The 23923-nt window shown below is 49.9% G+C and overlaps 2 protein-coding genes across 3 annotated transcripts; one reads left to right on the top strand and one right to left on the bottom strand.

Annotated features, from left to right (window-relative positions):
• Positions 1 to 32: 32 nt before the first annotated feature.
• On the top strand, positions 33 to 12097 carry pck2 (phosphoenolpyruvate carboxykinase 2 (mitochondrial)). 2 transcript variants are annotated; one of them, XM_041236695.1, is made up of 10 exons: positions 33 to 412; positions 3977 to 4213; positions 4569 to 4762; positions 5585 to 5788; positions 9119 to 9306; positions 9529 to 9691; positions 10021 to 10239; positions 10906 to 11043; positions 11157 to 11252; positions 11592 to 12097. In XM_041236695.1, the coding sequence occupies exons 1-10, from the start codon at positions 384 to 386 to the stop codon at positions 12065 to 12067; spliced, it is 1944 nt and encodes a 647-aa protein (XP_041092629.1). In that variant the 5' UTR covers positions 33 to 383; the 3' UTR covers positions 12068 to 12097. The 2 variants fall into 2 exon arrangements, with proteins under 2 accessions (XP_041092629.1, XP_041092628.1); XM_041236694.1 differs by lacking the exons at positions 33 to 412; positions 3977 to 4213; positions 4569 to 4762 and adding an exon at positions 5270 to 5400.
• A 4112-nt stretch (positions 12098 to 16209) lies between these two features.
• Positions 16210 to 22789, bottom strand: fen1 (flap structure-specific endonuclease 1). The gene is made up of 12 exons (XM_041236748.1): positions 22708 to 22789; positions 22034 to 22136; positions 21497 to 21599; positions 21102 to 21165; positions 20781 to 20890; positions 19464 to 19558; positions 19279 to 19345; positions 19013 to 19144; positions 18634 to 18692; positions 17207 to 18328; positions 16952 to 17132; positions 16210 to 16606 (listed from the first exon to the last, which is right to left on the bottom strand). The coding sequence occupies exons 1-12, from the start codon at positions 22787 to 22789 to the stop codon at positions 16526 to 16528; spliced, it is 2199 nt and encodes a 732-aa protein (XP_041092682.1). The 3' UTR covers positions 16210 to 16525.
• Between the last annotated feature and the right edge of the window lie 1134 nt (positions 22790 to 23923).

The raw sequence follows: 23923 nt of genomic DNA, 5'->3' as shown, positions 1-23923 counted from the left end.
AATGATTGTCTTTTTTCGCAGAGGGGAAGAGAAGGACGGAGTCAGATAGATAGGGTTGTGTGCATTGATAGAAACTAGCTAATAATAATAATAATAATAATAATAATAATAATAATAATGATATAATAGCAATAGCAGAGCTGGCTACAAATGAATGTATCCAGTTAGCCGGACTGCTCTTTGATCCTCGATGCTTTGTAGAAGTCAGTGTAACTCATGCGGTCCGGTTTGTTGTTGAGATTTATAATAACATTATTATTATTATTATTATTATTATTATTATTATTATTTTGGACCCCGTCTCCCCGTCCCCATGTCGTCCTTGCTGTGTATTTGTTAGATAAAGAAATCTTTTTTTGGACCAAAACACAGAATTTTTCAGCATGACTTGGGTTTACTCTCGAACGATCGGGTAAGTTGTGTTTTTTTTTTTTTAAATGTGTATTTGTTATAATTCATTTTTACAAACTAGAGTTTTTTTTTTTTGTTTGTTTTTTTTAGCGGACTTTCTGTAAAACACGACGTGAGGGAGCTCGTGTCCTGTTGTTTGTTTGTTTGTTTGTTTGTTTTTTGAATTTTGTTTAAAGCGAGATTTTTATAAGTTTTTTTTTTTTTTTTTAAGTTTCGGGATTTGCGGGTCTCTGCTTCGTTATTTCCACTTTATTATTATTATTTATTATTATTATTATATATTATTTATTATTTATTTCAACAACGACTGTCGAGTCAAACATGAGGACGAATTGTGGGGGCTATTCTGTATTCGTCTTGTCTCAATGCCTGTGTGTGTCTGCTGTCTGTCTGCCGCTTTAATCGAAACTCAAACTCGTTTTTCAGAGAGTGTAGTAAATAACACAGCACCCCATGAAGAAGGTTATTTATGTCGACCTTCAAATGAGGGAGGAGGTTTGTGTTTTTAAGTTATGTGATTTTATTTGCTTGTTTTTCAACGTCAGCACACGACTCAAGTCCACGAAGAAGGGATTATACTGTCGAGTCAAACTGAGCAGGATTGTGGGGCTCTGTCTGTCTGTCTCTCAATGCCTGTGTGTGTCTGTGTTCGCAGCTGTTTGTCTGTCTGCAGCTTTAATGAAACTCAACTCTTTTCAGAGTGTAGTAAACTAACACAGACCCCATGAAGAAGGGATTATACTGTCGAGTCAAACTGAGCAGGATTGTGGGGCTCTGTCTGTCTGCAGCTTTAATGAAACTCAACTCTTGTCAGAGTGTAGTAAACTAACACAGACCCCATGAAGAAGGGATTATACTGTCGAGTCAAACTGAGCAGGATTGTGGGGCTCTGTCTGTCTGTCTGTCTCAATGCCTGTGTGTCTCAATGCCTGTGTGTCTGTGTGTCTTAATGCCTGTGTGTGTCTGTCTGTCTGCAGCTTTAATGAAACTCAACTCTTGTCAGAGTGTAGTAAACTAACACAGACCCCATGAAGAAGGGATTATACTGTCGAGTCAAACTGAGCAGGATTGTGGGGCTCTGTCTGTCTGCCGCTCTGTCTGTCTGTCTGTGTCTGTAGCTGTCTCTCAGAGTGTAGTAAACTGCACAGACCCCATGAAGAAGGGATTAATGTAGCGTCAAACTGAGCAGGATTTTGAGGCTCTGTCTGCTGTCTGTCTGTCTCAATTGCTGTGGGTCTGTGTATTAATGCCTGCTGTCTGTCTGTCTGCAGCTTTAATGAAACTCAAATCTTGTCAGAGGGTAGTAAATAACACAGACCCCGATGAGGCAGAAGGGATTATATATACAGTCGAGGTCACAACTGAGCAGGATGTGGGGCTCTGTCTGTCTGCGCCTTTAAGGCGTTTTAATATGGCACGTTTTGAGATGGACCCAGTGCTTATTGCTAACTTTTACTCATCTGCTTACAGTTACGTGTATGGTTATATGTGTAAATTGAATTCATGATTTTTTTTTTACTTATGAAAATCAGGTACTTGTGTGTGTGTTACTTTTATTTCCAAGTTGCAGCTTTAAATGAAACTCTCTTGTCAGAGTGTAGTAAATAAACCCCCCCCCCCCCCCCCCCCCCCCGTTTTGAGATGACGCAATCAGTGCTAGCTATTGCTAACTTTTACTCATCTGCTTCCAAATGTAGTCGTGTATGGTTTATATGTAAATATGAATATGATTTTTTTTTACTTATGAAATCATGTCCCCCCCCCCCCCCCCCCCCCCCCCCCCCCCCCCCCCCCCCCCCCCCCCCCCCCCCCCCCCCCCCCCCCCCCCCCCCCCCCCCCCCCCCCCCCCCCCCCCCCCCCCCCCCCCACCCCCCCCCCCCCCCCCCCCCCCCCCCCCCCCCCCCCCCCCCCCCCCCCCCCCCCCCCCCCCCCCCCCCCCCCCCCCCCCCCCCCCCCCCCCCCCCCCCCCCCCCCCCCCCCCCCCCCCCCCCCCCCCCCCCCCCCCACCCCCCCCCCCCCCCCCCCCCCCCCCCCCCCCCCCCCCCCCCCCCCCCCCCCCCCCCCCCCCCCCCCCCCCCCCCCCCACCCACCCCCCCCCCCCCCCCCCCCCCCCGCTCCCCCCCTCCCTCTGTGAACTTTACCCAACTTGGAGGGAGTCTGAAGATTGCAAACAAATGTTTGCTTTACTTCGCAACGCATTGAAATAAAGTGCGTTTTTGGATTTGAAAAAAAAAACAAAACACACGCACACATCACAACAAGATCTATTCGTGTCGCTGTGATGCAACCCCGAACTAAATCAGTCTCTCTTCTCAAGAGAAAATCAGTCTTTCTTCTCAACCCCCTCCCCCCCCCCGGGTCCTATTTTGAGGACAGTCCGGTTTAAAGGCGTTCCTGTAATCGGAGCTGTGACATTTCACGCCGGCTATAAAACTGGAAACACACAGAAAATTGAGCTGCTTACATTGCTTGGGTAGGGGGGGGTGGGGGGGCTCAGTCTTAGGCTGCGGTTTGTGATTTTAAACCGAATTTCACAGCAGCGTCTGAAGGGGTTACATTAGAAGAATTATCTGTTGCGCCGAGACTAGACCAGTTTAGCACGATTAGAGAACAATGAAGGCGTTTATTGGTTGTTTTCCTTTTTAAGAAATATGAAAAGTTTTTTGTTTTTTTTTTAAATTTATCAGCCAGTATGCTTTTATGATCCAGTTTAACTAGTTTAAAACTGGAAAAATTTTAATATATATATATACTATATATATACTATATATATATATATTATATATATATAATTAATAAATACCACACACAGGGAGAGCTTCTCCGATATTTGTAGTTCCGGTTAAAGAGACGCTCTCTATCCTGTTAAAGTTCTCTGTTGTGTTTGGAAGTGGGAGGGGCTACATACTCTTCTCCAGAATGGACCAATGAGAAGCCTGGGCTGTGGGACACATCCCCTCTCCCGCTCCCCTCCCCCCCCCCCTTTTTTTTTTTTTTTTTTTTTTTGCAAGCTCAGCTGACACGATCAACAGGGTCCAGGGGTCCCTTATTAAAATCTATTCCCTCAAATTGTAATTTTGAGACGCTTGTTCAAACAGCACGCTGCCCGGCGCAGTTTTTTGATATCGATGGTGCTGTTGGGAGTGATTGCAGAGGGAACGGGAATTAGGGTTTTGTTTTGTTTTTTTGTTAGATAGACATGATCACTGTCCCCTCCCTTTTAAAAGAGTGCTGACCATCTTTACAAAAACCTATCTCTCTCTCCTTCTCATCTCTTTCTCCTCTCCCCCTCACCCCTTCTCTCTCTCTCTCAAATTAAAAAAGGTTTTATTGACAAGTTTTGTCCTTTAGAGGTACCCCCACCCCACCTCTCTGAACGATAATGTCTGTTCCGTGTGCAGTGTCTCTCTCTCTCTCTCTATAACTCTCAACGGCCCTCGGTTCTCTGCGATAGCTCTCTGTCTCTCTCTCTCGAGAAAAGCGGGGGCTCTCTGCTCCTGTCGGAGCCTCTTTTAAATCTCTTTATCTCTCTCCCTCTCACCCCCCCCTCTCTCTCTCTCCCCAGGCCTCTCTCCCGCTCTCTGAAGCTGGTCCGCTTTGGCCCGGGTTCCTGTCGGTTGGCTCACAGCTCCCCGCTCTCCTCGCTCCCGCGCTCAGTCAGCGAGTTCGTTTCCCGCTCCGTAGAGCTCTGCAAACCGGCCGGGGTGCACGTCTGTACTGGGAGCCCCGAGGAGACCGCAGAGATACTGGGAACACTGGAAAGAGACGGCATGGTCCGCCGTCTGCCCAAGCTCACAAACTGGTCAGTCAGCCAAGACTCCTATTGCACAGCAGCGTGATCCAGTCCAGGTTTCACTAGCCAGCTTGATCAGCCCCCAGTGTGTCTAGCTAACAAGCTCAGGTGTGTCTTATTATTAAACTCCTAGTGAAAACCAGGACTGGATCACACTGCTGTGCAGCGGGAGGTCTGATTATTAAACTCCTCGTGAAACCAGGACTGGATCACACCGCTTTCAAAAGGGGAGGCAAAAAAAAATTGTGAATTTATTTAATCCACTAGGGGGCGGTTTTGTGGGGGGGGTTTATAAGAACACTGGGGTGACTGGTCGTCTCTCTCTCTCTCCCCTCTCTCCCTCGTTCCCTCGTTCCCTCGTTAGTTGGCTGGCGCGCACGGATCCCAAGGACGTGGCTCGCGTGGAGAGCAAGACGGTGATCGTGACGAAGCGCCAGCGCGATACCGTCCCGGTGCCCCTGGGGGGCGCCAAGAGCCAGCTGGGCAACTGGATGTCTGAGAAGGACTTCGAGAGAGCCAAGGAAGAGAGATTCCTGGGGACGCCCCGACCGGTCGCCGGTCAGCCCAAGCTACGGGGACAAGGTCATGGGAGCGTCTCCTATTGACGGGCCACTTTCCCGGTGCCCCGCACGGCGCCATCCAGCTCTGTCCACAGACTCTCCTTTGAACTATTCTAGTCAGCCACGCTCCTGCCACGTTGCCCCAGGTCAGGCTCTGGGATCAGCCCCCAGTGTGTCTAGCTAACAAGCTCAGGTGTGTCTTATTATTAAACTCCTAGTGAAAACAGGACTGGATCACACTGCTGTGCAGACGGGAGTCTGATTATTAAACTCCTAGTGAAAGCCAGGACTGGATCACACCGCTTTCAAAAGGGGAGGCAAAAAAAAATTGTGAATTTATTTAATCCACTAGGGGGCGGTTTTGTGGGGGGGGTTTATAAGAACACTGGGGTGACTGGTCGTCTCTCTCTCTCTCCCCTCTCTCCCTCGTTCCCTCGTTCCCTCGTTAGTTGGCTGGCGCGCACGGATCCCAAGGACGTGGCTCGCGTGGAGAGCAAGTCACGGTGATCGTGACGAAGCGCCAGCGCGATACCGTCCCGGTGCCCCTGGGGGGCGCCAAGAGCCAGCTGGGCAACTGGATGTCTGAGAAGGACTTCGAGAGAGCCAAGGAAGAGAGATTTCCAGGGTGCATGGCAGGGAAGGGGAGGGGAGGGGAGGGGGCACTGTGTATATTATCTGGGGAGTGTATGGAGACTTGCACGTTAAGGAGGAGATCCATTTCTCTGATTCTAATAATTCTGCTTTATATCCCCTCCCTGCCCCCCCCCTCATCCTCCTCGTCTCCCCTTTCTCTCTCTCTCTCTCTCTCTCTCTCTCTCAGGCAGGAAGATGTATGTCATCCCTTACAGCATGGGTCCCCTGGGCTCCCCCATCTCCAAATTCGGGGTGCAGCTCACAGACTCGCCCTACGTTGTGGCCAGCATGGGGGTGATGACCCGCATGGGGTCAAAGGTCATGGAGAGCCTGGGGAACGGGGAGTTCGTCAAGTGCCTGCACTCCCTGGGGCGCCCCCTACCTCTCAAAGGTGGGTACTGCAACTGGGGGCATTTTATACTGTAACATGCTAATGCTGAGGGGCAATGGTAGCACAAGTATAGGGCAGCTGCAATGGGGCGAGGCTGGTAGAATGGGACCACAGTGTGCTCACTATACCCTCAATGATCTTCAATGGCAATGCAGACAGACAGCGGCACTGCAATGGCTCTGTATTACACTGCAATGGTAGCACAAGTATAGGGCAGCTGCAATGGGGTGAGGCTGGTAGAATGGGACCACAGTGTGCTCACTATACCCTCAGTGATCTTCAATGGCAATGCAGACAGACAGCGGCACTGCAATGGGTCTGTATTACACTACAATGGTAGCACAAGTATAGGGCAGCTGCAATGGGGCGAGGCTGGTAGAATGGGACCACAGTGTGCTGACTATACCCTCAATGATCTTCAATGGCAATGCAGACAGACAGCGGCACTGCAATGGCTCTGTATTACACTACAATGGTAGCACAAGTATAGGGCAGCTGCAATGGGGTGAGGCTGGTAGAATGGGACCACAGTGTGCTCACTATACCCTCAATGATCTTCAATGGCAATGCAGACAGACAGTGGCTAATGGCTCTGTATTACACTACAATGGTAGCCCTCAGAATGATCTATACCAATGATCTTCAATGGCAATGCAGACAGACAGTGGCACTGCAATGGGTCTGTATTACACTGCAATGGTAGCACAAGTATAGGGCAGCTGCAATGGGGTGAGGCTGGTAGAATGGGACCACAGTGGGCTCACTATACCCTCAATGATCTTCAATGGCAATGCAGACAGACAGTGGCACTGCAATGGCTCTGTATTACACTGCAATGGTAGCACAAGTATAGGGCAGCTGCAATGGGGTGAGGCTGGTAGAATGGGACCACAGTGTGCTCACTATACCCTCAATGATCTTCAATGGCAATGCAGACAGACAGTGGCACTGCAATGGCTCTGTATTACACTACAATGGTAGCACAAGTATAGGGCAGCTGCAATGGGGTGAGGCTGGTAGAATGGGACCACAGTGTGCTCACTATACCCTCAATGATCTTCAATGGCAATGCAGACAGACAGTGGCACTGCAATGGCTCTGTATTACACTACAATGGTAGCACAAGTATAGGGCAGCTGCAATGGGGTGAGGCTGGTAGAATGGGACCACAGTGGGCCGACTATACCCTCAATGATCTTCAATGGCAATGCAGACAGACAGCGGCACTGCAATGGCTCTGTATTACACTACAATGGTAGCACAAGTATAGGGCAGCTGCAATGGGGTGAGGCTGGTAGAATGGGACCACAGTGTGCTCACTATACCCTCAATGATCTTCAATGGCAATGCAGACAGACAGCGGCACTGCAATGGGTCTGTATTACACTACAATGGTAGCACAAGTATAGGGCAGCTGCAATGGGGCGAGGCTGGTAGAATGGGACCACAGTGTGCTCACTATACCCTCAATGATCTTCAATGGCAATGCAGACAGACAGTGGCACTGCAATGGCTCTGTATTACACTACAATGGTAGCACAAGTATAGGGCAGCTGCAATGGGGTGAGGCTGGTAGAATGGGACCACAGTGTGCTCACTATACCCTCAATGATCTTCAATGGCAATGCAGACAGACAGTGGCACTGCAATGGCTCTGTATTACACTACAATGGTAGCACAAGTATAGGGCAGCTGCAATGGGGTGAGGCTGGTAGAATGGGACCACAGTGTGCTCACTATACCCTCAATGATCTTCAATGGCAATGCAGACAGACAGTGGCACTGCAATGGCTCTGTATTACACTACAATGGTAGCACAAGTATAGGGCAGCTGCAATGGGGTGAGGCTGGTAGAATGGGACCACAGTGTGCTCACTATACCCTCAATGATCTTCAATGGCAATGCAGACAGACAGACAGGCACTGCAATGGCTCTGTATTACACTACAATGGTAGCACAAGTATAGGGCAGCTGCAATGGGGCAAGGCTGGTAGAATGGGACCACAGTGTGCTCACTATACCCTCAATGATCTTCAATGGCAATGCAGACAGACAGCGGCACTGCAATGGCTCTGTATTACACTACAATGGTAGCACAAGTATAGGGCAGCTGCAATGGGGTGAGGCTGGTAGAATGGGACCACAGTGTGCTCACTATACCCTCAATGATCTTCAATGGCAATGCAGACAGACAGCGGCACTGCAATGGCTCTGTATTACACTACAATGGTAGCACAAGTATAGGGCAGCTGCAATGGGGTGAGGCTGGTAGAATGGGACCACAGTGTGCTCACTATACCCTCAATGATCTTCAATGGCAATGCAGACAGACAGCGGCACTGCAATGGCTCTGTATTACACTACAATGGTAGCACAAGTATAGGGCAGCTGCAATGGGGTGAGGCTGGTAGAATGGGACCACAGTGTGCTCACTATACCCTCAATGATCTTCAATGGCAATGCAGACAGACAGCGGCACTGCAATGGCTCTGTATTACACTACAATGGTAGCACAAGTATAGGGCAGCTGCAATGGGGTGAGGCTGGTAGAATGGGACCACAGTGTGCTCACTATACCCTCAATGATCTTCAATGGCAATGCAGACAGACAGCGGCACTGCAATGGGTCTGTATTACACTACAATGGTAGCACAAGTATAGGGCAGCTGCAATGGGGTGAGGCTGGTAGAATGGGACCACAGTGTGCTCACTATACCCTCAATGATCTTCAATGGCAATGCAGACAGACAGCGGCACTGCAATGGGTCTGTATTACACTACAATGGTAGCACAAGTATAGGGCAGCTGCAATGGGGTGAGGCTGGTAGAATGGGACCACAGTGTGCTCACTATACCCTCAATGATCTTCAATGGCAATGCAGACAGACAGTGGCACTGCAATGGGTCTGTATTACACTACAATGGTAGCACAAGTATAGGGCAGCTGCAATGGGGTGAGGCTGGTAGAATGGGACCACAGTGTGCTCACTATACCCTCAATGATCTTCAATGGCAATGCAGACAGACAGCGGCACTGCAGTGGGTCTGTATTTCACTACAATGGTAGCACAAGTATAGGGCAGCTGCAATGGGGTGAGGCTGGTAGAATGGGACCACAGTGTGCTGACTATACCCTCAGTGATCTTCAATGGCAATGCAGACAGACAGCGGCACTGCAATGGCTCTGTATTACACTACAATGGTAGCACAAGTATAGGGCAGCTGCAATGGGGTGAGGCTGGTAGAATGGGACCACAGTGTGCTGACTATACCCTCAATGACTCCTCCTCCTCCTCCTCCTCCTCCTCCTCCTCTCTCTCCCTGCTCAGCCCCGCTAGTTAATAACTGGCCCTGTAACCCAGAGATGACTCTGATCGCTCACGTCCCAGACCGCCGGGAGATCGTCTCTTTCGGGAGTGGGTACGGGGGCAACTCTCTCCTTGGGAAGAAGTGCTTCGCCCTGCGCATCGCCTCTCGCATCGCCAAGGACGAGGGCTGGCTGGCAGAACACATGCTGGTGGGTGTGTGTGTGTCTGTCTGCAGCATTAATGAAACTAAACTCTTTTCAGAATGTAGTAAACTAACACAGACCCCAAGAAGAAGGGATTATACTGTAGCGTCATTGGTAATGGAGAAACTCTCCTCTCCTCCCCATCTCCTCTCTTTCTCCTTCCTCTCTTTCCTTTCTACCGTCCTCTCTCCCCCTCCTCCCCGTCTCCCCTCTCTCTCTCTCTCTCAGATCCTGGGTCTCACGAGCCCGGCGGGGGTGAAGCGCTATGTCGCGGCTGCTTTCCCCAGCGCCTGCGGGAAGACCAACCTGGCGATGATGCAGCCGTCTCTCCCAGGCTGGAAGGTGGAGTGTGTGGGAGACGACATCGCCTGGATGAAATTCGACAGCCAAGGTGAGGGGGGAGGGGTCACGGGTAGAGGGGGGAGGAGTCACAGGGTGGGGTGTGTGGGAGATTGCCTGGATGAAATTCAACAGCTGGGGGGAGGAGCTAGGGGGAGGGGAGGAGTCACAGGTTGGAAGGTGGAGTGTGTGGGAGACGACATCGCCTGGATGAAATTTTCCAGCCTATGGGAGGAGTCAGAGGGAGGGGAGGAGTCAGTCTTGTCCACAGTATTGTTGCATTATGTGACTTTTGATCAAGTGTGTTGACTGTGAACATTTTAGAAAATGCAGAAGTTTTTGAAACCTTTGCTGTGTTTTTTCTTCCCCTCCCCTCCCCAGGTCGTCTGCGTGCCATCAACCCAGAGAACGGTTTTTTCGGGGTGGCCCCCGGCACCTCCATGAGGACGAACCCCAACGCCATGCTGACGGTCCAGAGCAACACCATCTTCACCAACGTGGGGGAGACCAGCGACGGGGGGGTGTACTGGGAGGGCATCGACGAGAAGCTGCCCCCAGGAGTCTCCGTCACGTCCTGGCTCGGGAAAACGTGGAAACCAGGTGCTGTGCAACTGTGGCCCTGCGGTGGCCATCTTGGCTCCAGACTTGCTATAGTTAACACGGGAGACTGGCTCCAGGATAGAGCCGCAATGGCGGTAGTTTCACAGCCTCACTTGAATCTCTGTGATTTAGTGCTGCAGTTTGACTACCTTTCACTTCTCAGTGGAGATCAGGTACAGGGCAACTGCGGTCCGGTGGCGGCCATCTTGGCTCCAGACTTGCTATAGTTAACACGGGAGACTGGCTCCAGGGTGGAGCCGCAATGGCGGTAGTTTCACAACCTCACTTGAATCTCTGATTTAGTGCTGCAGTTTGACTACCTTTCACTTCTCAGTGGAGATCAGGTACAGGGCAACTGCGGTCCGGTGGCGGCCATCTTGGCTCCAGACTTGCTATAGTTAACACGGGAGACTGGCTCCAGGGTAGAGCCGCAATGGCGGTAGTTTCACAGCCTCACTTGAATCTCTGTGATTTAGTGCTGCAGTTTGACTACCTTTCACTTCTCAGTGGAGATCAGGTACAGGGCAACTGCGGTCCGGTGGCGGCCATCTTGGCTCCAGACTTGCTATAGTTAACACGGGAGACTGGCTCCAGGGTAGAGCCGCAATGGCGGTAGTTTCACTTTTTTTTTTTTTAAATGCGTACTTGCTGTGTCTTCCTGGGCAGGTGATAAGGAGCCCTGTGCTCACCCCAACTCTCGCTTCTGCGCCCCAGCGGCTCAGTGTCCCAGCATGGACAAGGACTGGGAGAGCCCCGAGGGGGTCCCCATCGACGCCATCATCTTCGGGGGGCGCAGGCCTGAGGGTGAGTTGCCAAACCTAGTACGCTGTAGATGAGAATCTGTATAGCCGACCCTGTGACTCTGTCTCCTCTCTGGAGAGAGCTGTGCGTTGATCTCTCTCCTCTCTCCTCTCTAGGTGTTCCTCTGGTGTATGAATCCTTTAACTGGCGTCACGGTGTGTTTGTTGGCGCGGCGATGAGGTCAGAATCCACAGCTGCAGCTGAACACAAAGGTAAGACCCCCTCTCTCCCCAAATGGGTTTATTGACCTGACAATAGAAATTATTGTGTTCCGAAGCACATGCGTGGCATTGCCAACTAAATTATATACAGAGAAAACACTAAACAGTATCCCTCCTTTTTCTATACTGAATAACTTCCCCTCCCTCTATTTAAAAGAATCACTCCCTCCCTCTATTAAACAGTAATCTCATTTATAAATCCTGTTCTGTCTCCCCCTCTCTCACTCTCTTTGTGTCTCTCCTCTATCATTAACTTGGCACCTGTGTGTGTCTGTCTCTTCTCTCCCCATCTCCTCTCTCCATCTGTGTGTCTCCCTCTCTCTCTCTCAGGCAAGGTGATTATGCACGACCCCTTCGCTATGCGCCCGTTCTTCGGCTATAACTTCGGTCACTACCTCTCTCACTGGCTCTCCATGGAGCGCCGGCCGGATCTCCAGCTGCCACGCGTCTTCCACGTAAACTGGTTCCGCAAGGACCCCGCGACCGGCCGCTTCCTGTGGCCCGGTTTCGGAGAGAACGCCCGCGTCCTGGACTGGATCTTCCGCCGCTGCGGAGGCGGGGAGGAAGGGGAGAGGATCGCCCGGCCCAGCGCCGTGGGGTACCTGCCCAGGGAGGGGGCCCTGGACTTGGGGGGGCTATCGGAGCCGGTCGACACCCAGGCGCTCTTCCACCTGCCCAAGGCGTTCTGGGAGAAGGAGGCCAGGGAGATCCGAGCGTACCTCACCGAGCAGGTCAACGTAGATCTGCCGACAGAAATTGAGGAGGAGATGAGGGGCCTGGAGGAGAGGGTGAGGAGAATGGAGTAGAGGAAGGGGAGGAGCCTGGAGTGGAGGAAGGGGAGGAGCTGGAGAAGGGGACAGAGCAGCAGCAGTAGAGAAGGGGGGGGGGGGATCTAACTGCTGTGCAACAGTTGTATTTTGATAACTTGAAATAGGTGCCCCCCCCCCCCCCCCCCCCCCCTTCTTTTTAATAAGAAGTTGTGTAGAAACTGTTTCGGTTGACAGTTGTGCCCTAAAAATATATAGTATGTTTGGAATGGATATGGTTTTGAAATCTGTTTATCCCAAATTACATTTGAAGATCTTATGCCTTAGGCTGGCATTGCCTGCTGTGTGCTGGGCAGAGTCTCACTGTATAAAACAATAACATAAAACCCCATCCAGAACTACAGGAGCTGCTAAAAATGTTTGTGCAAATCAAAAAACACGATTCTGTACTGGGTTGCTGCAAGCCAAGATATTATAGATTAGGGGTCATTTATTAACAGGATCACTGGCCCCTCCCTTTAAAGGAGCGCTGACCATCTTTAAAATCCATTCTCTCACCTCTTATTAGCTTTATTAACAGGATCACCGGCCCCTCCCTTTAAAGGAGCGCTGACAATCTTAAATCTGTTCTCTGAAACTCCTGTTGCTTTTTCTGAGGCGTGTTTTGGAGAAGGAATGTGAGTGTGTTTTTGCTTTTCAATTATAATAAACTGAAGTTGGAAAAAACACCTCAAGAGAATGGAATGAATCCGTAGATTTATCTGTATTACTGTACAATGTTAGGAAATTCAAATCAGATGTGAAATAAAAATATATATATATATCTATATAACTTGATGTGGTTGTGTTTTGAATTTTTTTTTTCAATGTGTTTAGCTATAATGATAGATCTGAAACGCTACAGCTGTGTGCAGGAGTTTGGGATTGAGAAGTCATTTCAAAAGGAGGTAAAATTTTAAGAGACACAGATGCCGAAATCCTAGGCAAAGAGGAATGACAAATCCTATTAAAGGATTACTTTTTCACGAGTTTCCCACCCAGGTTGAACTTTAGCAGAAGTGATAAAGGGACTATCCGCTCTTAAAATAATCTCCCCTCGGCCGAAATGAAAAGTTTTTTACAAACTGCTAACCAAGATCGTGCAACGGTCTCTTGAGACAGGGAGACCGACAGACTGGAGAATTGCAAAGGTAACACCGATCCACAAAAAGGGAGATGAAACCGAACCAGGTAACTACAGACCAGTAAGCCTGCCTTATGTAAAACCCCAAAGGGAAAATTGCTTAGCTGGTAGCAGTATCCTGGGAGACGTGGTTTTTAGGAAGGGGGATCGTCGACAGCGTCTAACTGCGAGCCCTTTGACAAAGTCCTGTGTAAAAGATCCGTTCTCAAACTGAACGCGGTAGGGATTCAAGGAAACGCATGCACGTAGATTAGGGAGTGGTTAGCGTGTAGAAAACCAAAAAGAGAAACCTCAAAATGGAGCGAGGTAACCAGTAGACTACCACAGGGGTCGGTATTGGTGTCAAATCAAAGAGAAGTCAAATGTTCACACACAAGCAGCATTCAGTAAACTCTTTTCAGAGCGTAGTAAACAAACACAGACCCCAAGAAGAAGGGATTATACTGTAGCGTCACACTGAACAGGATTGTGGGGTTCTGTCTGTAGTTGAAGTAAGGAAACTCTGAAGTGTCAATGTTTGTTTGTTTGTTTTTTAATCTCAAGGTTAGCTACCTCAAGCAACAATGTTTTATTATTCAGGCTTAGGACAGGGCTCTGATAAGATATACAACCAAACCCTTCTCAAAATATCTGCTTGCAGGAATGTGCAAGAGTTTCCCATTGAATTGACACTGAAAACACTGAGAGACACTTCTAGTGGAAACGTTTGCCATTGAATTGACACTGAAGACACTGAGAGAGACTTCTAGTGGAAACGTTTGCCATTGAATTGACACTGAAGACACTGAGAAAGACTTCTAGTGGAAACGTTTGCCATTGAATTGACACTGAAGACACAGAGACTTCTAGTGGAAACGTTTGCCATTGAATTGACACTGAAGACACTGAGAAAGACTTCTAGTGGAAACGTTTGCCATTGAATTGACGCTGAAGACACAGAGAGAGACTTCTAGTGGAAACGTTTGCCATTGAATTGACACTGAAGACACAGAGAGAGACTTCTAGTGGAAACGTTTGCCATTGAATTGACACACACACACAGAGACAGGGATTCACAGACACACACACGTCACTGCTCTCCAGTTTTGAGCGCAGTCAGCAGAGGTGGACAGGAGCTGCAATTATCTGAAAAGGGCAATAGCCCTGAAACAACACATACTGATTAACCAGATCAGCACTGGACTGTGCACTGTCCCGCCCTCTTCACTCAAAGTCAATATTTTTTTAAAGGGCAGAGCTCTCTCTCTCTCCCTTCCGATAGATAAAACATGGTCCAATCTTTAACCATTTCATGTATGCTAAAACTGTTCTTTATTCTCTCTCTGTGTCAATTCAATGGCAAACGTTTCCACTAGAAGTCTCTCTCAGTGTCTCAGTGTCAATTCAATGGCAAACGTTTCCACTAGTTTCTCTTCTCTCACTGTCTTCAGTGTCAATTCAATGGCAAACGTTTCCACTAGAAGTCTCTCTCAGTGTCTTCAGTGTCAATTCAATGGCAAACGTTTCCACTAGAAGTCTCTCTCAGTGTCTTCAGTGTCAATTCAATGGCAAACGTTTCCACTAGAAGTCTCTCTCAGTGTCTTCAGTGTCAAGTCAATGGCAAACGTTTCCACTAGAAGTCTCTCTCACTGTCTTCAGTGTCAAGTCAATGGCAAACGTTTCCACTAGAAGTCTCTCTCATCGTCTTGAAATAAAACGTGTGCCGTTTAATTTATCAAGTCTCTTTTATATTATTTATTTCCGAATATCCCTCCCACTAGACTAGATGAGGCTTGATTTGATTTGGCGTGACGTGGCGTGACGTGGTAATTCTTCGCAGAACATCGCGTTCCAGCGTTTTCAATTTTTTGGAATTCCGCGTGACGTCACGGACGCCACGTCATTCCATCATGTCGTCCGACGTCACGGAACCATTCCAAAAATAAATACATAAATAAATAAATCCTGCTCGCTTTTTTTAAAGCGAATTTGGCAAATGAAAAATAAAAATAAAAAAATAAAACAAAACTAAATAACATAAATAAATAAATAAAAATACTAACCCTGTGCCAGTCTTCGGAGAACGATGAAAATATTAATGAATTAATGAATTAGTTAATTAAAGAAATCAATCAAACGGGTCGAGCAGAACTTTAAAAACGCCGGCTCGGTCTGCGTGGGTGGAAAACAACGGTATGTCAACAACAGACACCGTCTGCCTGCATTAAAGGTGATGGCATTTAATTTCTGTCCGTCACTTTAAATCCATGCCCTTTAAACGCCACCCAGTCGAATTTGCATCTCTAGGCGTCCCCCCCACCCCCCCCAATTACGAAAGAGAGACCCTTAAAATAGAAAGCGCAGTAGCATGCACGTATAAATAACCCGGATTCTCTGCCAAGAGACTTCTACAATTACACACGCTTATTGACTCACACCACGCCTGATATAATATAATATAATGACCAGTCAGGGCGGCGCTGGCCGGTCCACACAGAATGCAACCTACATATGAAAGCCTGCAGGGAGCCGCAGCGGCGACCCCACAACAGTGACAGGGGTCCTACTGCCTCCTTGTGGCTGGATTTGTGTATCGCACCTCAATTGAGAGACGTACACACATTAACAAATCCAGGCTGTTCAGCCCGCCCGGTTCCGATCAGCTGATTGATCTCAGAACTTCGTCAGGTTGGGTCCAAAGTCCGTCTCCACCACCCGGTCCTGGTTTCTGAGTTACGCTTAAACGATTTTAAAAACGTTCCTCCTTCTCTTCTGTCCTCTCCACCCCCCTCACCTCTTCTGTCTTCTCCCCCCCTCTCCTCTTCTATCCTCTCCCCCTTCTCTTCTGTCCTCCCCTCTTCTCTCCCTCACCTCTTCTGTCCTCTCCCTTTTCTTTGTCCTCCCTCTCAACAAAAAAGACAATACAATTCTCTTGCAAAACTTGCATTTTTTATTTCCTAAATACAACGGAACCAAAAAAATACACAGAAAAAAAAAAAAAAAAAAAAAAAACCATTTTTAAAACACAATAATAAAGACAGCCGTCAAGCGCACTGGAGAGAGAGAGAAGCAGCAGCCCAGCCATTCTGACAACACCTTCAGCTTGTGAGAGATTGGAAGAGTCTGTTTCTTCTCCTGTTTGTTTCTTCAGTGGATCTGCTGATATTACAGGCAGTTCATCCAGAACTTCAACCACAAACTCAGTAAAACCCAAACAGCTTTGTGTCTCGGACTCTCTTACTGGGGTAACGCTGAAGCCAGTGGGAAGTGTGGGGTGGTGGGGGGTGAGGAAGCCGTCAATGGGGGCTCTTTTGTAGAGGGGGGGTAGGGGGGGGTTATTTTCCCTTCTTGAATTTCCCGGACGTGGCACCTCCAGATTTCTGCTTCTTCTTTGCAGGTCCTTTCAGCTCAGGCTCCTAGAGAGGGAGAGAGAGAGAGAGAGAGAGAGAGAGAGAGAGAAGAGAGAGGTGTTGCCATTGAATTTACACTGAAGACAGAGAAGGTTTGACATGTAGGGTTACCTTCCTCTTGAGGGAGGACTGGGTGAGGGTCAGGGTCAGGGTGAGGGTCACCTTCCTCTTGAGGGAGGACAGGGTGAGGGTCAGGGTCACCTTCCTCTTGAGGGAGGACTGGGTGAGGGTCAGGGTCAGGGTGAGGGTCACCTTCCTCTTGAGGGAGGACTGGGTGAGGGTCAGGGTCAGGGTGAGGGTCTTCCTCTTGAGGGAGGACAGGGTGAGGGTGAGGGTCAGGGTGAGGGTTACCTTCCTCTTGAGGGAGGACAGGGTGAGGGTGAGGGTCAGGGTGAGGGTTACCTTCCTCTTGAGGGAGGACAGGGTGAGGGTGAGGGTCAGGGTGAGGGTCACCTTCCTCTTGAGGGAGGACAGGGTGAGGGTCAGGGTCAGGGTCACCTTCCTCTTGAGGGAGGACAGGGTGAGGGTCAGGGTCACCTTCCTCTTGAGGGAGGACAGGGTGAGGGTGAGGGTCAGGGTCAGAGGGAGGACAGGGTGAGGGTGAGGGTCAGGGTCAGGGTCACCTTCCTCTTGAGGGAGGACAGGGTGAGGGTCAGGGTCAGGGTGAGGGTGAGGGTCAGGGTCAGGGTCACCTTCCTCTTGAGGGAGGACTGGGTGAGGGTCAGGGTGAGGGTGAGGGTCACCTTCCTCTTGAGGGAGGACAGGGTGAGGGTGAGGGTCAGGGTGAGGGTTACCTTCCTCTTGAGGGAGGACTGGGTGAGGGTGAGGGTCAGGGTGAGGGTTACCTTCCTCTTGAGGGAGGACTGGGTGAGGGTGAGGGTCAGGGTGAGGGTTACCTTCCTCTTGAGGGAGGACTGGGTGAGGGTGAGGGTCAGGGTGAGGGTTACCTTCCTCTTGGGGGAGGACTGGGTGAGGGTGAGGGTCAGGGTGAGGGTTACCTTCCTCTTCAGGGAGGACTGGGTGAGGGTGAGGGTCAGGGTGAGGGTTACCTTCCTCTTCAGGGAGGACTGGGTGAGGGTGAGGGTCAGGGTGAGGGTTACCTTCCTCTTCAGGGAGGACTGGGTGAGGTTGAGGGTCAGGGTGAGGGTTACCTTCCTCTTCAGGGAGGACTGGGTGAGGGTGAGGGTCAGGGTGAGGGTTACCTTCCTCTTCAGGGAGGACTGGGTGAGGGTGAGGGTCAGGGTGAGGGTTACCTTCCTCTTCAGGGAGGACTGGGTGAGGTTGAGGGTCAGGGTGAGGGTTACCTTCCTCTTCAGGGAGGACTGGGTGAGGGTGAGGGTCAGGGTGAGGGTTACCTTCCTCTTCAGGGAGGACTGGGTGAGGGTGAGGGTCAGGGTGAGGGTTACCTTCCTCTTCAGGGAGGACTGGGTGAGGGTGAGGGTCAGGGTGAGGGTTACCTTCCTCTTCAGGGAGGACTGGGTGAGGGTCAGGGTCAGGGTGAGGGTCACCTTCCTCTTGAGGGAGGACTGGGTGAGGGTGAGGGTCAGGGTGAGGGTTACCTTCCTCTTCAGGGAGGACTGGGTGAGGGTGAGGGTCAGGGTGAGGGTTACCTTCCTCTTCAGGGAGGACAGGGATCCTGTCACTTTGAAGAAGTTGTCCAGACGGCCCTGTGTGCTGCCCTGCCGGCTCTTCCGGATTTTTTTGATGCCGTTGCGAATCCGATCCTCGCTGGGGGAACACACAGCTTACATCAGCTCTCTCCCTCTCCCTCCTCTCCCACACTCCCCCTCTCCCCGCGAGGGAGAGGGGGGGGAGGAGACCGTAGAGAGCTCTATCGTCCTCCTCAAAAAGGACCTTGACACGAAGAGCCACTCTCTACTTGTACCGGTTTTCAGCGGTCCACATGAAACTCCAGCAGACAGATTCGGTGAGTCCAGGTGAGACGATGGCGTCGGGCTACACTTCCGGGTTGGAGGTGAGGCGCTGCCGGGCCTCTTTCTCGGGACCAGCCGGAGGAATATCTGAAACAGAACCGGGCCCCGAACACCCTGAAGGTTTCTCGGTAGAGCCAGTGCTCTGGGACCGGGTACTTCTGAAACAGAACCGGGCCGCAACACACTCAACAACACAACAGCACCCAGGCTGCCTGGGGAGCTCTGAGCCCCAGGACTAGGTGCAGCAGCAGCAGGGCTAGTGTGAGTTTGTAACCCTGCTCAAACTCCTGGCTCCTGATCATTGCAATATTAATAATACTAGACTTCATTGAGGGGAGCTTCTGAACCCCAGGACTTCATTGAGGGGTGTGGGTGCAGCAGCAGCAGGGCTAGTGTGAGTTTGTAACCCTGCTCAAACTCCTGGCTCCTGATCACTGCAATATTAATAACGGACTCCGAGTTCTGAGTTCTGGCTCACCGCTGTGTCGAGGTTCTGCAGGATCTCCTCGATGCTGCCGTGCTGCCGGATCAGTTCGATGGCTCTCTTGGGCCCGACCCCTCGGATCGTCTCACAGTAATCAGAGCCCAGCAGGATGCAGAGATCAACAAACTGAGAGACAGAGGGGGGGGGGGGGGGGGGGGGAGTTAAAATAAAACACAGAGAGAGTTAAAAAAAAAAAAACACAGAGAGAGAGGGGAGAGAGAGAGAGAGGGAGAGACAGGGAGGAAGAGAGAGGGACAGACCTGGGTATGAGAAAGCCCGATTTCTTCAAGCAGTTTGTGAAAATGGAACTCCTGAATTGGCAGCTTCCTGAAAAAAAAAAAAAAAAATTGTTAGGTTAGGACAAAATAATAATAATAATAATAATAATAATATTAATGTACAAAGCTGCAGTTCCTCCCCCCAGCCCCCAGGGGTCCCCGCTCACTTGGCCTCGCTGGCAGTCAGGTGTCTCATCAGAATGCTGGTGCCGAAAGTCAGTCCCATGTCCATGTAGACTTTCCCAGCCTTCACAGCTAGCTTCTGCGGGGGAGGGGAAGAGAGAAGGAAGACAACAAGGTGAGGAGGTTACATAGAGATACATCAGACTCCCGCTGCACAGCAGTGTGATCCAGACTTTCACTGGGAGTTTAATAATCAGACTCCCGCTGCACAGCAGTGTGACAGCAGCTTCTGCTTCACAGGGAGCCTAATAATCAGGAAGAGCTGCACAGCAAGACACTAGGAGTTTAATAATCAGACTCCCGCTGCACAGCAGTGTGACCCATTCCTGCTTTCACTAGGAGTTTAATAATCAGACTCCCGCTGCACAGCAGTGTGATCCAGTCCTGCTTTCACTAGGAGTTTAATAATCAGACTCCCGCTGCACAGCAGTGTGATCCAGTCCTGCTTTCACTAGGAGTTTAAATTGTCAGTCCTACTCCACTGAGTTTAATAATCGATCCCGCTCACTTGCCTGCTTGCAGCCAGGTGTTCTCATAGAAGTTAATAATCAAGACCTCCCGTTCGCATGTCCAGTGGCCTGAGCAGGTTGCTGCTTTCAGCTCACTAGTGTAGTCCACAGTAGCTTTACTCAAGTAGGGCACCTATCAGGGGTCAGCAACGTCTCCTCTCGCATCCCCTCCCCTCCTCCTCTATCTCTCTTACTCCACCAGCAAGGTAGGGCCATCCAATAGGTCAGGGTCAGTCCGTCAGCAGTCTCCTCTCCCTCCCCTCCCCTCCTCCTCCTCTCTCACCTCCACGTAGGGCACTCCCATCAGCGTCAGCAGTCTCCTCTCCCTCCCCTCCCCTACTCCTCTCTCTCACCTCCACGTAGGGCACTCCCATCAGCGTCAGCAGTCTCCTCTCCCTCCCCTCCCCTCCTCCTCTCTCTCTCCTCCACGTAGGGCACTCCCATCAGCGTCAGCAGTCTCCTCTCCCTCCCCTCCCCTCCTCCTCTCTCTCACCTCCACGTAGGGCACTCCCATCAGCGTCAGCAGTCTCTCCATTCTCACTCCCGCTCCTCCTTCTCTCTCAGACCTCCACGTAGGGCAGCCACCAGATGCGTCAGCAGTCGTCTCCCTCCCCTACCTATTCAGTACCTCTCTCTCACATCCAGTAAGTGGCACTCCAGCAGCGTTCAGCAGTCTCCCTCTCCATTATCCTCTCTCTCACCTCCACGTAGGGCAATCCCCAGAGTCAGCGTCAGCAGTAGGTGGGCACTCATCACAGCTCTCCCTCCCCTCCCCTCCCTCCTCTCTCTCACCTCCACGTAGGGCACTCCCATCAGCGTCAGCAGTCTCTTGCACTCGTCATTGTGCTGTTTGGTCACTTTCACCAGCCGCTTGTTGAATTTCTCCACGGTCTCCACGTCGCCTGGAAACAGCAGCACAGGGTGCGAATTGTAAACCCAACCGCAATCCATTATGCTGGAATTTGCAGTCCCCAGAATGCACTATTCTGTAGTCCCCAGCCCCAACACTGCACTGTTTTGTAGTTCCCCCGCTCCTTAATGCTCCCTTGCAGAAAGCAGTTTTGCAGTCCCCAGAATGCACCATTTTGTAGTTTTATTCCCTCGCTGCCTCACCCGCTTCCTGTGCTTCTGCCAGCTGCTTCTCTGCCTCGGCTCTGCGCTCGCTCCTCTTTGCCAGCTGGGAAAGAGAAAAAAAAAAAAAAATTAGGGTTCAGAGATCGCCCCAAAAAAGACAGATCACCACCCCCAACCAACTGCCCCTGTTAAACAGCTACTTCTAGTATTAATTGCTATGACTTAGTCTCAGAGCAGCCACTTTTATCCAGAGTGACGTGCAGAGACCAGGGGGAGTGAACTCTGCATCATCAACAACCACTGCTGCTGCTCCTGCTGGGCACAGGCTGAACCTGAGGGCAGGGGGGGGGGTGTGAGTGCGTCTGTTCTGTATTGAACTCTCTCAGCTGTGCTGGGTAGATATTCCTGGGAGAATTCCTCTTTTCCTGCCTCACCTCTCCAGATTTCAAATGAGGGGGTTTCCCATCGAACACGTAAACCGGTTTGATCCCGTTTTCCAGCATGCGGATCGTGCGGTAGAACATTCCCATCAGGTGACTGGAGAGAGGAGAAACAGGGATCTCTGTGAGGATAACCAGCATGATTACTGCAGGGCTGGGAATCGGACTCCTATTGCACAGCAGTGTGATCCAGTCCTGCTTTCACTACCAGCTTGATCAGCCCCCAGTGTGTCTAGCTAACAAGCTCAGGTGTGTCTTATTATTAAACTCCTAGTGAAAGCAGGACTGGATCACACCGCTGTGCAGCGGGAGTCTGATTATTAAACTCCTAGTGAAAGCAGGACTGGATCACACTGCTGTGCAGCGGGAGTCTGATTATTAAACTCCTAGTGAAAGCAGGACTGGATCACACTGCTGTGCAGCGGGAGTCTGATTATTAAACTCCTAGTGAAAGCAGGACTGGATCACACTGCTGCGCAGCGGGAGTCTGATTACCGGCCCCGTGTCACTTCGAGGTCGCGGTGACCTCACCTTGTCGTCTCTCCGTCTTCGTTCTGAAGGACGTTCCCGTCCTGCCTCACAGCGATCAGGAACTGATAGATACTCATAGAGGCATCAATGGCTATCTTCCGACCTGCTTGCACACAGAGAGGGGGGGAGAGAGAGAGAGAGAGAGAGAGAGAGAGAGAGAGAGAGAGAGAGAGAGAGAGAGACTCACACAGGATCAACACGCTGAGAGATAGAGAGGCTCACACACACAGCGAGGCAGGTACAAATCCAGGCGCATAGACTGGAGAACAGTAATTACTTTAACTGCAACAGAGTTCGCATTCACAATGAATCGGCGCAGCCCTGGCTAGGACTACAGCTCCCAGCATGCCTCTGCACCCGCGGCAACGGCGAGGGACCCTGGGAGTTGTAGTTCCTTATGCAGCGGCCTCGAAACACAAGCAATAACGCTGCTTGAATTTGAATAATAATCGATCCATCGATTATCAATAACCGGGGAGCCGGCGCCTAACCCGGCAGACACAGGACGGGACGCCACACACACTCAAAATAATAATAACAACAACAACAACTTAGTTTTAACTCCCCAGTGTAGCTCAATGTCGTTGATCAGTAACACAAACACACAATAACTATCACCTTTATTATCATTATCATTGAGATTAAAGAGATTTTATTTTAGTTTTTTTACTTACCAAAATAGTTTTTAATGTCGTTTTCTTTGATGGCTCCCGGCGCCTGGTCGGCGATCAATTTCGTAAGACCGTGAATTCCCATAACGCCGTTTATATACTGGCTTATATTATATTATTAAATAAAACGGAGCTGCACGACCAGCTCTGTCCTATATTTCAATGTATTTGCCTTTTAGGTCAACGTGAGAGACTTAATAGCGAATAATAAACTCTTCACGATCAAATATATTAAATAAGCATACCCAGGGTTGTTAAATCAATTTATATTTCTGTTTTGCTTTCTGTTTATTTTTATTTTAAGTTTAAAGTGTAATTTTGAATCTCTGTCTCTCTTGTGTTTGCGTGCCTCTTTCTCGCTAAAACGGCGCCAACAACAAAGCCCTCAATTTCGCGCGAAACAGCCGACCAGTCGTTACTAATCAACCCCAACGTGCCTTTCTCCAGCCCTTACCAGGCGACGATTGCTCTAGAGCGATTACTAATGCCCAGGCAAAGAAACCCTGGAAGGGCAAGTGAGGGAAAGCGGACAGTGACGCAAGTCAGACGCCATCTTAAGAAGGGCATTGCGCCATTAATAATAATAATAATAATAATAATAATAATAATAATAATAATAATAATAATAATAATAATAATAATAGTTGTTATTTTATTTAAATGTTTGAATGAGCGGGGACGTTCTTTATTTTCAAACGGTGCCACCCTGAGCAAAATAAATAAATAAAAAATAGATATAGATATATATATATACACACACACACACACACACACACACACACACACACACACAACACACAAAAATAAGATAAATAAACAAATAGACAAATAAAAGTAATAATAAAATAAAATAAAAAACATAGCCAAAGGCGGTTGCCAAGGGCGTTGGTTTCGGTAACCAAGGCCTTCGCTCACGTCATCGCCACGCACGCCGGATCCAGGAAGCGTGTTCGGTTGACGTGTCAGCGCCTGGTGGCGAAACGAAATCAAAACAGAGAAAAGCAAATCTCGTATTTAGAGCCGCGCAAAACACAATTAAATAAAGAAATCAAACGCCATGAAAGAGGAGACGCTGCCGCACGGCGCTTTGTAGCTCTCACGCCTCTTGTCGGTTCGGGAAAAGCAGTTATTTTAGCCGCAGATTCGATGCTCGATCGCCGGGGAGGTTTGACAGGACGACCCGGGTTTGCAACGCTGTAGGTAAGAAAATGGTCGTTAT

Source organism: Polyodon spathula, chromosome 42 (assembly GCF_017654505.1).
Source record: "Polyodon spathula isolate WHYD16114869_AA chromosome 42, ASM1765450v1, whole genome shotgun sequence".
Lineage (NCBI taxonomy): Eukaryota > Metazoa > Chordata > Actinopteri > Acipenseriformes > Polyodontidae > Polyodon > Polyodon spathula.
The sequence above is the reverse complement of the archived record's forward strand: the minus strand, read 5'-3'. Positions and strand labels throughout refer to the sequence as shown.

Excerpts from the sequence above, each read along its gene's own strand:
- pck2 (XM_041236695.1), top strand. The coding sequence starts at position 384 with ATGACTTGGGTTTACTCTCGAACGATCGG. Across the intron at positions 4,763-5,584 it reads GACGCCCCGACCGGTCGCCG|GCAGGAAGATGTATGTCATC; the intron begins GTCAGCCCAAGC and ends TCTCTCTCTCAG. Across the intron at positions 9,692-10,020 it reads GATGAAATTCGACAGCCAAG|GTCGTCTGCGTGCCATCAAC; the intron begins GTGAGGGGGGAG and ends TCCCCTCCCCAG.
- fen1 (XM_041236748.1), bottom strand. The coding sequence starts at position 22,789 with ATGGGAATTCACGGTCTTACGAAATTGATCGCCGACCAGGCGCCGGGA. Across the intron at positions 18,329-18,633 it reads TTCAGGGTGTTCGGGGCCCG|CGAGGATCGGATTCGCAACG; the intron begins GTTCTGTTTCAG and ends GTGTTCCCCCAG. Across the intron at positions 17,133-17,206 it reads AAGGTGACCCTGACCCTGAC|CCTGACCCTCACCCTGTCCT; the intron begins CCTCACCCTCAC and ends GAGGAAGGTGAC.